Here is a 12,402-nt window from a genome sequence, read left to right as displayed (position 1 = left end):
TAGCAAGATAAAGGATATTGAAGACATTTACAAGTACTGTTTCAGAAATTTTGTGTAAATGAATGTGGAAATCCAATTGGCAAAGGTTGAGGAGAGAAGGGTAAATGAGGAAATGGAGATATCAATTATAGAAAGTTCTTGAAGAAACTCTGATGGAAAATAAAAATGTATGCACGACGTTGAGATTGCTGCTGTTGGGGTTCTAGTTATTAAAATTTTCTCTGTACCATGCCGCAGATATCTGAGTCTGGGATGGGATTGGACATCTAAACAGAGAAAATAAGATTCCAGTTAGGACAGTTGCAGAGCCACAGGGCAAGCATACAGTACAGATCACAACTACATATTAATAATTATAATTAATTATTTAATTAATTATGGTCAAGTTCTTATGCCTTGAATATTGATCTCCCTGTTTTCAATCTCTGTTCTTTATACAACTTTTAGACAAATCTTCCTAAATCAGGATTTCCCTATTTAAATGATTCTCCAGGACTAAAAACCATGATCAATGTTATCCATATTTCAATCTATAAAATAGCCCCAATATGTCTCTTTGGCCTGATTTCTCAGTTCTTTACATTTTTGTTTTCATCAAGATAATCCTAGTTCTTGCTTCCTAAGTACATCTTACATCTATTTAAGAGTCAACATCTTTTTGAAAGTAGTTGAGTAGTGGTTAAAAACATGGGTTCTGGAGCTGGTCACCTAGGTTCAGTCTGCCACTTGCTGTCTGTGTGATTTTGTACACATTTCCTAACCTTTTTATGCCTCAGTTTTCCTATCCATAAAATCAGTATGTTTCTCATGATTGTTTTGAGGAACAGATGACAGTGTCTGACCCATAGTAACTACTTTATGCATGATAGCAGTTTTCATTATTAATTTCTGAATGCCCTTCTCTTCTTTCCTTCTTAGAATCTCTGCTTTGAAAAGTAATTCCATTTGAGGTTTTTTATAAAGCTTTCCTAATTCATTCACTATGGCTTCTACCCTGATCTTAGAGTATCTGCTTGATTATGGCAATTATTCATTATGAATTCTTAATAAATATATATGAGATTGCCTTTTTATCTTATAATTTTTATACATTCTTTTCATATATGTAGTAAACTCAAGACCTAGATCATGATTTTAATTTTTTCTTTATCGCATTCAGCATCCTGTTTTTCACCTTTTAGTTTAGTACGGTTGACTGATCAGCTTATGCAACCTTCCAATGTATCTATTATTATGTATTTTTTAAATCAGCATTGTAGTTTTTTACAGTTACATTAAACTGGATTTATTTTAAGTAATCCATTAATATATGTGATTAATTCTATCTTCATCTGTGTTGCTTATGCCCTCTTCTCTTGAATTAGAAAGAATTACTGAGGTTTAACATTTTCCAAAAATCTTTATGACCAGATCAGGGAAAATAGGGTAAATATGGGTGACTGAATGGAGAAGGAAGAGAAAACAGAGGTTGAATGGCAGGTTTTAATTAAGGAAAAGTAAAAGTGAAGGAATAGTGTACAAAAGCAAGAAGGGAAGAATAGAGGGAGAGACAATGAACAATTAAGAAGACCAAAGAACAAGAAAGTAGAAAAGATATAATTGAATATGTGGAAAGTGTTAGATAAAGGTGGCATGGGGAAAACAGAAGTACAGAAAATAAGATCATCCACATACCAATAAGACCTGTCCACATACCAAAACAATTCCCATGTGTAACTGAGTTAAGATGTAAACATCACGGGTTAGACATTATAAGAGAGTGTTTGTCAAGCTTCTGATTTAAGGAGAATTCCTCAAACATAGAAGTGCTATAAGAAGCAACAGAAAAGTGCACAATCAAGCTGAGAAAGACAGGCCTCAAATAATGAACATAAAGGAGGAAAACAATTGATATATAAACTTTTTTCCACATATTTAGTTTCTGTTACAGTCAAATACAATAAAAATGAAAGCTCTAGTTTTCACCTAGCAAACCCTCAAAGGTATTACACATATTATACTTAGAAGGTTTAAGAAATGATAAAACAACAATAATTGCGAGTAACTTTTATTGGTGGGTACTATATAACAGGTACTGTTTAAATTCAAGCTTATATTTTGCTGATAAGGTATAAAATAGTATTTGATGCTGCTATTTTAGAACATATTTTGGCAATAAGTATTAAGAATAATTAACATTTAAGTAGTGTTGAGGGATAATCAATGTTTAATGGATTTTTTCTTTTGCTCTACCAAAATCCAGTAGCATTTCAATAAACAGTTTAAAACAAATATACATACTCAGTACAGCTAACCAAAAAGTCTATTTGAAAGATTTAGGAGAACCAGTGAATAAAATTTGTTTTAAATGAAAAGTGTTTTGTTTTTTTTTTAAAGGGGTGGTGTTATTTACCTTTCAAAGTTGCACAACGTCTCCCAGAAACCCTTAAGTTTTAAGACGTGAATAACACAATGGGAGTAAACTGAAGAAAAAAGGAAAATCCACGAATCTGAGTTAGCATAGTATGAATCTGTCCCTTATTTACACCTGTGATGCTTGAGAAGAGAAACTGTTACGCAAGGACTAATTGAATACTCTATATTACAGAGGTGGGTACTAAAATAATTGTGGGAGCATAAATAATTATTGTGTTAATATTCTGCCAAGCCTGAAAAATGCAATCAGCTCTGTCTACATTTATTAATCCCTCTCCTCCTCTTTTGTTCTTTTTCGCTTCATGACCTCCATATTAACTGGGGAGACAGAATAAATTTGAATCAAGTAATATATTCAAATTCCGTCTTATCAAAAAACAACTCAAAGTGAATAGAGAAAGCAGTTAGGTTATAGTATGTTTCATATCTCATGATGGCAGAATTGAATTGGAGGATTGCTGAATTTATTATTCCGGATATGTTCATAATATATTTATCCTACCTCACTATTTTCATGGTGGAGAGTGTGGGTAGGTAGCAGAGGCATGTGGGGCAACACTGTGCCTGCATAATTCAGCCTCAGTCTTCGTAGGTGACTTCTCACTAAGACATTGATAGTTGAATGGTAGTTTTTCCCACAGCACTGTTGTTGTTGGAGACAATGAGGAAAAGTTGCAGGGACAGTTTGAGAAGGAGGAAAAAAATGTCAGTACACAAATGGAAGAACTCAGTAGTCGCCATAAGCAGGGATTTCTCTCTTTTATATGAAAATAGACTCTGACTGTACTATGAGACGGTAAATGCACATCTGAAATGTGTACTTGATGCTGATGGAGTGGCATACATTGTCTTCGTTCCATTTAGATAGCTAGTTTTGCATCAACTCTGCCATGAACTAGCTGTGTGGCATTGGACAAGGCACTTTCTGTTTTCCTGATACTCTTTTATATGTAAATTGAGGAGAGTAATGGGATTAAATAATTTTTAAAATAATTAACTTGCAAACATTTAAAGAACTTACAACAGTACATACATTAAGCATGATATATGTGTTTACTATACCTATCTTTTCTCTGTATTATTATATACTTTACTATATTACTCTGTAGGATGTATAATAGGATCATAGGATTTTTAAAAGTTTTCTTAAGAGCAGTTTAAGGTTCACAGCAAAATTGACGAGAAGGTATAGGGATTTCCCTTTTAACCCTTACCACCACACATACGTAGCCTCTCTCATTATCAACATCCACACCAGACTGGTACATTTGTTAATAATTGATGAACCTACATTCATAATCATAATCACTCAAAGTCCTAAGTTTATGTTACAATTCACTCTTGATGTTGTACATTCAATGGGTTTAAAAACGTATAATGACATGTATCTACCATTATAGTCTCATACAGAGTATTTTCATGGCCCTAAATATCCTCTGTGTTCTGGCTATTCATCCCTCTTCCCCCACCAAATCCCTGGAACCACTAATCTTTTTCCTGTCTCCATAGTTTTGCATTTTCCAGAATGTCATTATAGTTGGAATCATGCAGTATGTAGCCTTTTCAAATTAGCTTCTTTCATTTAGCAATATACATTTAAGGTTCCTCCTTAAATATGTGGGATATATTCCACTCAATCATGGTTTATAAATCTTTGTATACATTATTGGATTCCACTTGCTAGTATTTTATTGAGGATTTTGGCTTTTAAGTTCATGAGAGATATTGGTCTGTCTTTGCTTTTCCTGTAATCTCTTTGCCTAGTGTTGGTATTAGGGAAATGCTGGCCTCATACAATGAGTTAAGAAGTATTTCTTCTGCTTCTATTGTCTGAAAAAGATTGAAGAGAATTGGTAGAAATTTTCCCTTAAATATTTGGTAGAACTTGCCAGTGAACCTATCTGGGCCTGGTATTCTCTGTTTGGGAAAGTTATTAATTATTGATTATATTTATTTAATAGATATAGGCCTACTCAGATTGTGTGAGTTTTGGCAGTTTGTGTCTTTCAAGGAGTTGGTCCATTTCATCTAGGTTATCAAATTTGTGGGCATAGAATTGTTCATAGTATTCCTTTATTATCTTTTTAGTGTCCACGAGATCTGTAATGATATTTACTCTTTCATTTCTGATATTAGTAGTTTGTGTCCTCTTTGTTTCTTAGTCTGGCTGGAGGCTTATTGATTTTATTAATCTTTTCAAAGAACTTTATTTTCACTGACTTTTCTCTATTGATTTCCAGTTTTCAATTTCATTGATTTTGGCTCTAATTCTTATTATTTCTTCCCTTCTACTTACTTTTAACTTAATTTGCTCTTCCTTTTCTTGTTTCCTAAGGTAGAAACTTATATTATTGATTTTAGATCTTTCTTCTTTTCTAATATACACATTCAATGCTCTACATTCCCCTCTAAGTATTGTTTTTGCTGCATCCCACACATTTTGATAAGTTTCATTTTCATCTAGTTCAAAATATTTTAAAATTTCTAGATGTTTTTTCTTAGGTCCACTTCTTATTTAAAGGTGTGTTGTTTAATCTCCACATATTTTGGGATTTTCCAGTTTTCATCCTGTTATTGGATTCTAGTTTAATTCCACTGTAGTCTGAGAACAGACGTTGTTTGATTTCTGCTCTTTTAAATTTGTTAAGGTTTGTTTTATGGCTTAACATGTGGTTTATCTTGGTGAATATTCTTTGTGAACTTGAGAAGAATATTTATACTGTTATTGTTGAATGAAGTAGTCTATAAAGTGATTATATCCAGTTGATTTGTGGTATTGTTGAGTTCGACTATGTTTTTTTTTTTATAAATGTATTTATTTATTTTAAAAAATTTTTGGCTGTGTTGGGTCTTCGTTGCTGCGCGTGGGCTTTCTCTAGTTGAGGCTAGTGGGGGCTACTCTTCATTGCAGTGCACAGGCTTCTCATTGTTGTGGCTTCTCATTTTGTGAAGCACAGGCTGTAGGCCCACGGGCTTCAGTAGTTGTGGCACGTGGGCTCAGTAGTTGTGGCTTGTGGGCTTAGTTGCTCCATGGCATGTGGGATGTTCCCGGGACAGGGCTTGAACCCGTGTCTCCTGCATTGGCAGGCGGATTCCCAACCACTGTGCCGCCGGGGAAGCCCTCAACTATGTTTTTAATGATTTTCTGCCTGCTTGATCTGTTTACTTCAGAGAGAGGAGCGTTGAAGTCTCTAAGTATGATAGTGGATTCAGCCGTTTCTCTTTGAAGTTCTACTAGTTTTTGCTTCACATAATTTGATGTTCTGTCTACACATTAAGGATTGCTATGTCTTCTTGGACAATTGACCCCTTTATCATTATGTATTGCTCTTCTTTATCCCTGTTAACTTTCCATGCTTGGAAGTCTGCCCTGTCTAAAATTAATATAGCTAGTTCTGCTTTCTTTTGATTAATGTTAGCATGGTATATTTTCTCCATCCATTTACTCTTTATTTCTATGTCTTTATATTTAAAGTGCATTATTTGTAGATAGCATACAGTTGGGTCTTTGATACACTCTGACAGTCTCTGTCTTTTAATTGGTGATTTAGATCATTGACTTTCAAAGTCAATTGACTATTGATATAGTTGCATTAATATATACCACATTTGTTACTGTTGTTTATTTGTTACATTTCGTATCTCTTCCTGTTTTTGTCTTCCACTCTTTTTTCTGGCTTTTTTATTTTTAATTGAGCATTTTATATGCTCATTTAGCTGCTCCTTTCTTAGTAGATTGGATATACTTTTTTTTAAAAAATTTAAGAGTTGTCTTAGAGTTTGCAATATATATTTACAGCTCTTCTAAGTCCACTTTCAAAACTGCTTCTTGAGTAGTGTGAGTAACTTATAATAACAAAACGATCATAATTACTCCTTCCTGTCCCTTGTATCATTGTTGTCATTATTTCACTGAAATACAAACACAGAAGCATGTATATTTGGTATTATTATTTTGAACAAACCATTATCTGTTAGATCAATTAAGAATACAAAAAATATGTTTTTATTTTACCTTCACTTAATCCTTTTTAATGCTTTTCCTTTCTTTATGTAGGTCTGAGTTTCTGACTTATATTATTTTCCCCCTCTCTGAAAAAAATTTTTGAACATTTCTTACAAGGTAGGTCTATTGGCAACAAAGTCCTTCAATTTTTGTTTGTCTGAGAAAGTCTTTATTTCTCCTTCGCTTTTGAAGGATAATTTCATAGGGTATAGATTTCTAGGTTGTTGGTTATTTCTTTCTCAACGTTTTAAATATTTCAACCTACTCTTTTGTTTGCATGGTTTCTGCAAAGTCATATGTGATTCTTATCTTTGTTCCTTTATAGATAGGGCATTTCTTTCCTCTGGATTCTTTCAGGATTTTTCTTCATCTTTGATATACTGTAGTTTGACAATGATATGATTAGGTTTTTTGTTTGTTTGTTTCATTGATCCTCCTTGGTGTTCTCTGAGCTTCCTGGATCTATGGTTTGATATCTCACATTGAGTTAGGGAAATTCTTAGTCATTATTGCTTTGAATATTTCTTCTCTTCCTTTTTCTCTTTCTTCCTCTTCCAGTATTCCATTTTGATGTCTCACATTGAGTTAGGGAAATTCTTAGTCATTATTGTTTTGAATATTTCTTTTCTTCCTTTTTCTCTTTCTTCCTCTTCTGGTATTCCCATTACATGTATGCTATGCTTTTTGTAGTTGTTCCACAGTCCTTGGATATTTTGTTCTTTTTTTTCAGTCCTTGTTCTCTTTGCATTTTGGTTTTTGAGGATTCTATTGCTGTAGCTCTGAGATCCTTAACTCAACCATATTCTGTCTACTAATAAGCCCATCAAAAGCATTCTTCATTTCTTTCTAATTTTTTGGGGGGGGGTGTGAAGAAGAAAAGAATAGCTTTATTGCTTTGCCAGGCAAAGGGGGACACAGTGGGCCCATGCCCCTAAAAACTGTGTCCCCTCCATTTTAATTTTTTTAATCTGAAAATTTTTTTCTGGTTCTTTTTTTAGTAATTATATAAATATATTTATAAATATTTATACGATTATATACTTACACATAAGCACTTACACAGACTTAGAAAAAAATGTAAGAACATTAATTCAAAAGGAATCACTGAAGAATAAACAGAATTTTCCATGATTTCCTTAAGGAGATATATAACTAATTCTTTAGGGAGGGTCTCTCAATGTCCAGCCATTAGAAACTGTATTCTCTAATTGTAATTGTGTACTAGCAACACACAAGCATCGGTTTTGTTTTGTTTCCTTTTTTAATCCCCTACTTGCCAAGAGAGTGATCTTAAAGTAGATGGGAAGCTAAAGGTCTCTGAGCAATAGCAATTTATGTTCCTCATGTAGAAGAATCAGTCAGTCTAAACCCCAATCGACAAAATAGGTTCATTCGGTATTATGGCTTTATAACAAGTTAAAGTTCTGATTTTGCCACCAGAATTTTTACTACCCCTTCAGAGGAGTCTAAATCTCAAAATACAAATTGAGCATAATGTTAATCTGATAAGTCAAATCGTATTATATAGATTCCAGATGGCCTCTTCTAAATAATACTGAAAAAAGCGTTCACCAACCACAGTTTGAATGTGGCTTTTGTTGGCAGAAAAAACTCACATCTGAAGATTACTGGTAATCTTCCCCACCTCCCTTAGTAAATGTTGTCTTATGAATTGATTTTAAAGATCTTCCCCTTAGAGAGGTTTTCAGTTTTGATACCTTTTGCAAGAAACAGCATGAGGAATTAAGCTCAGTCACCAGAGCCTTTCAGAGACTGTTCCAACCAAGGGTAAAAAATGAATCATTATTTGTAACCAAAGGAACATGGTTAACAACTCTCAGCTGCATCTTTTTCTTTTCCCCCCAGGGGCATACATTAAGTATGGCTTAAAGCACATAGGACAATCCATAAGCATAGTGGTAACAACTACAAGCCATTGTACTCATGATTATTGAACAGCTGCCTTCCTATAGATCACTTGTGGACCCAAACAATGGAAGGGCCAAAGGAACCAATATGCTGTACTGGCAAAAACAGCAAGCACCTTCCTATCCCAGTCACAACAATATGCTCATGAAATGTCCATTCCAGGGCTAGCAGGATCAAGATAGTTTATAGAGTGTAGTTTATAGAGTGATAATGAAGAAAGTTGTCTCAGGCTAGGGTATTGAAAGCCACCCCATGCTACTCACCCTAATTTAACACTCCTTCTGTCAATAACACATATCATGGAAATAATTCTAGCTGGGAAGATGGGAATCCTTTGAAAAAAATTTTAAATATGATGAGCAATAATTATAAAGGATGCTTTTTCCATGTAAACAAAAGCCTGGACACTTTGTTATATATTTCCTACATGAACAACAAAACAAAACATGTGTTAGAGAATATCTTCTTCCTACTAAAAATGGGGCTTACAAAAGAGGGAGGCTGTTCTTATATGAATCTAGCCATTCCTTTAGCAAAGGAGTCTGAGGAGTAACATTATCATTTGATCCCCAAAAAGTGCTGTGTAGGAGACCACTTATTGGAACATACATTTCCCGCTGCCAGTACTAGGAGGTCTTATCCTCACACTTCCATTGGGTCACCAGATTAGGTAAGAAGGAGAGAGAAAAGTAGGAAAAAGAAGAAAATGGGAGAGGAGAGGAAAAAAGCGGGGAGGGGTGAGACTGATTATAGGAGAGAACAATAAAGGAGAAAGAAGGTGACTTGCTTGCCCACCTTTGGTTCTATGGTCCTATGAGCCAAAATGCATACTCAGTGACACGGTATCTCACAGAAATAGGGAAGAAGTGGTAAGCTGAGAGTGGTCAGGCCATGATGTTAATTTCTTTCCTGTACAAAGACAGCCTCTTGAGGACAAAGACCTGCCTCCTGTAATGTAATATCATAGCCCAGATGAGAGAGTTTCCTTCGAGGGAAGTTGGCGTGAAGTTCAAAACGTTCATGTGGATATCCTTTAGACTGGACATGCTTCACCAAAGCTAGTAGTTTAGCTTGCTCTGGAAGAGTGATTTGTTCTCTTTTTTCCATCTGGATACTGCAACATCAGCTGTGCTTTTGGTCCATTTACATCAATGCCCTCCAGTATTCCATCTGATTTTTCTGGTGGCATCTCCAATATTTCTGAATCCACGGCTGGCAATCCTTGGTGGTTTGTGGCTGTTCCAGGCTCAGTTCTGGCAGGGCGCTCAGCCAGTGACCTTCTGTTCTCCTCTTTTCTATGCCCCAAATCTTTGTGGGGAGACTTTCCAGACTTGACAAGATTCTCTATCTCCTCCTCTTCATCAGAGCCACAAACGGATATGAACTCTTCACTGCCAGAAAAAAATTCAGACTCAGATTCTTCATCTGAGCAGCTATCCTGTTTCGCCTGTGTGTAATCAAATGTGTCTCTTGCAAGGAGGCTCTGATGGCAGCTTCTAGCTGGCTGTCTTCACCTGCATCTATAAGGCTCTCCGAACAGGCACATTTTTTGTGGGGACTGCTAGAAAGTCCATCTAGTTGCCCGTTTTCACACAGAAATCCCGTTACTTGGTCCAAGAAAGAAGATAGGTCTAACTGGTACCACGGTACTAGCTTCTGACCTGTCCCAGGATCCAAGATGGAAACATAGGGTAAATCCCCTAGCTTATAAAACTGTATGTATCTCTGACTTTCCTCACTGTCGTGATAAACCTGCCAGAAAATGAAATGTTCCCGAAAAATATTCTCCACATCTTCCTTGCTCCGTACCTCCCGGTTGAGGCACTGGCATGCAAAGTCTTGTACATTTTGAATGTTTATCATCAGCCACTTGTTCTGCACCTGGCCACACTCTTTGGCTGTTTCTAAGCTGCCTTCATGCATCAAATCAATGGGTGGCCAGAAGAGATCCGCAAGGGTAGTTAGTTTCTTATCTAGTGTTCCTGCATTTCTTAATTCCTGTTCTTGCCGAATAGTTTCAGTTTGAAAATCCCAGAAACCACCAAATATAGAACGTGCAGGCTGTCGTCTTTTAGGAGCACCAAACAAAGGTTCCAGTTCCACCAATATTTCTTGCTTTTGAGAAACTGAGGCACGGACTTCCTCGTCTGTGTGAGATCTGACAGTGGAGACACTTGCTGAACTGGTACTGGGCTCCTCAGCCATTCCTCCACCATCCAAAAACATAGCGACTGCCACCTCCAGATTATTGTGGTAGGTTTCAAGCATGTGTTTCCCTACACTTTCACTTGCACTGGTGATGGTGGTGAACTGATGAATTAACCCCTTCAGCGCCAAAGACGCCGCGCAGTCACCCCATCTTACCTCCGCCGCCGCTGCTGCTGCCGAACAACCTTCTGGTTCTTTTTAAAGATTTATATCTCTCTGTTTACATTGCCCGTCTGTTCTTGTATGCTGTCTTCTTTATCCATTAGAGCCCTTAGTATGCTAATGGTAGTTGTTTTACATTCGTGGTCTGATAATTCAAACATCCCTTCCATGTCTGGTTCTGATGCTCTTTAAATTTTTTTTTTTTTTTTTTTGTCTTTTGGTATACCATGTAATTTTTTCTTAATAGCTGACCATGTTGTACTGGGTAAGAGGAACTGATACAAATAGGCCTTAGTAATGTGGGGGAAAGGTAAGCATTGTATAGTCCTATGATTAGGTCTTAACCTTTGAATGAACCTACGCCCCTGGAATGTGGACTTCATAAGAATTTCTCAGAGGTTGTTTTCCTCCTCAGGTGGGACAGAATGGCTTAAGTGGGCTGGAATGGGTGTTTTCTTTCTCCCACATCAGTTAGGCTCTGATAATACCTCAGCAGGTAAGGCTTCGGATAATTAGCTTTCCCTGAGAGAAGGCCTTGTTAAGAAGAACAGAACACTGTGGTATATTTCAAAATAATTCCCCCATCCCTCCCTGCCCCTTGCCAGAAGCAAAAGGTATTTTTTTCCTCTGATATTTACTGAGGAAACCTGATTAAGCTCCTGGGGGTAAATCTCATAATATTGTGGGGTCCACTATAAATAGGTCTCCCTGGAGTTTTTAATTCTCAGAGTTTTCTGCACTAAGCCTCCAGTAATTCATCAATTACAGTTCAGGTTTTCCGACCGGACACTGTTTCCCATGGTAGTTTCCACTTTAAATCTCTTCTGGTAAGACATGCCAGTCTGTGTCTCCAGTCTTGGGGCTGCAGTTTTCCCCATGTCCTCCACTCTCTTATGGATCTAAAAGAAGGTGTTTTTTTTTTTTTTCCAGTGTGTTTAGCATTTTACCTGTTTTGGGGACGAAGTGGTGACTTCCAAGCTTCGTGTATGTGGAACTGAAATTTGGAAGTCCAGGATTTTTTTTTTGAGGCTTTAATATGTAAACATATCAAGCGCTAGAACTGGGCATACATTAAGCATATATGTATTAGCTATAATTATTATATTTTAATGAATTATTATGTAATTTACCACATTACTGTATAGCATTACTATAATATATAATTAGCTTTTGAATATATGCTATTATTCTATTACTATTAAAGCATTAATAGATCATAAAATATTCTATATATTAGATAGTATTACTATTTTACTATACAAAATTACTTTTTATATAGTAGCAAGTAGCAGATCCCTTTTTAAAATACATTTATTGAATTATACATACAAAACAATATACAAAAGATAACTAAATAAATAAGACAGATAAGTTTTAATAAAGTGAGTGCACTTGTGTGAACAGTGCCCAGTTAAAAGAAGAGAATATTATTAGAGCCCCAGAAGCTCCTTGATGCCTCTTGTAAGGGACAGTGACCCCTTCAATGGTACCACTTCTTTGACTTCTGACAGCTTATACTAGGTTTACCTGTTTTTTTTTTTTTTAAATTATTTATTTATTTACTATTTTTTATTTTTGGCTGTGTTGGGTCTTCGTTTCTGTGCGAGGGCTTTCTCTAGTTGTGGCAAGCGGGGGCCACTCTTCATCGCGGTGCGCAGGCCTCTCACTGTCGCGGCCTCTCT

At 36.0% G+C, this 12,402-nt stretch overlaps 1 protein-coding gene across 1 annotated transcript; it reads right to left on the bottom strand.

The window, feature by feature from the left end:
- Positions 1-9,247: 9,247 nt before the first annotated feature.
- Positions 9,248-11,598, bottom strand: LOC103001307 (UBX domain-containing protein 7-like). Its single transcript, XM_057547152.1, is given in 4 exon segments — positions 9,248-9,451; positions 9,453-9,811; positions 9,814-10,731; positions 11,487-11,598. Coding segments are annotated over 4 exon segments (1,593 nt in total).
- Between the last annotated feature and the right edge of the window lie 804 nt (positions 11,599-12,402).

The sequence above is a fragment of the Balaenoptera acutorostrata genome, chromosome 5 (genome assembly GCF_949987535.1).
Source record: "Balaenoptera acutorostrata chromosome 5, mBalAcu1.1, whole genome shotgun sequence".
NCBI classification, from domain to species: Eukaryota; Metazoa; Chordata; class Mammalia; order Artiodactyla; family Balaenopteridae; genus Balaenoptera; species Balaenoptera acutorostrata.
The sequence above is the reverse complement of the archived record's forward strand: the minus strand, read 5'-3'. Positions and strand labels throughout refer to the sequence as shown.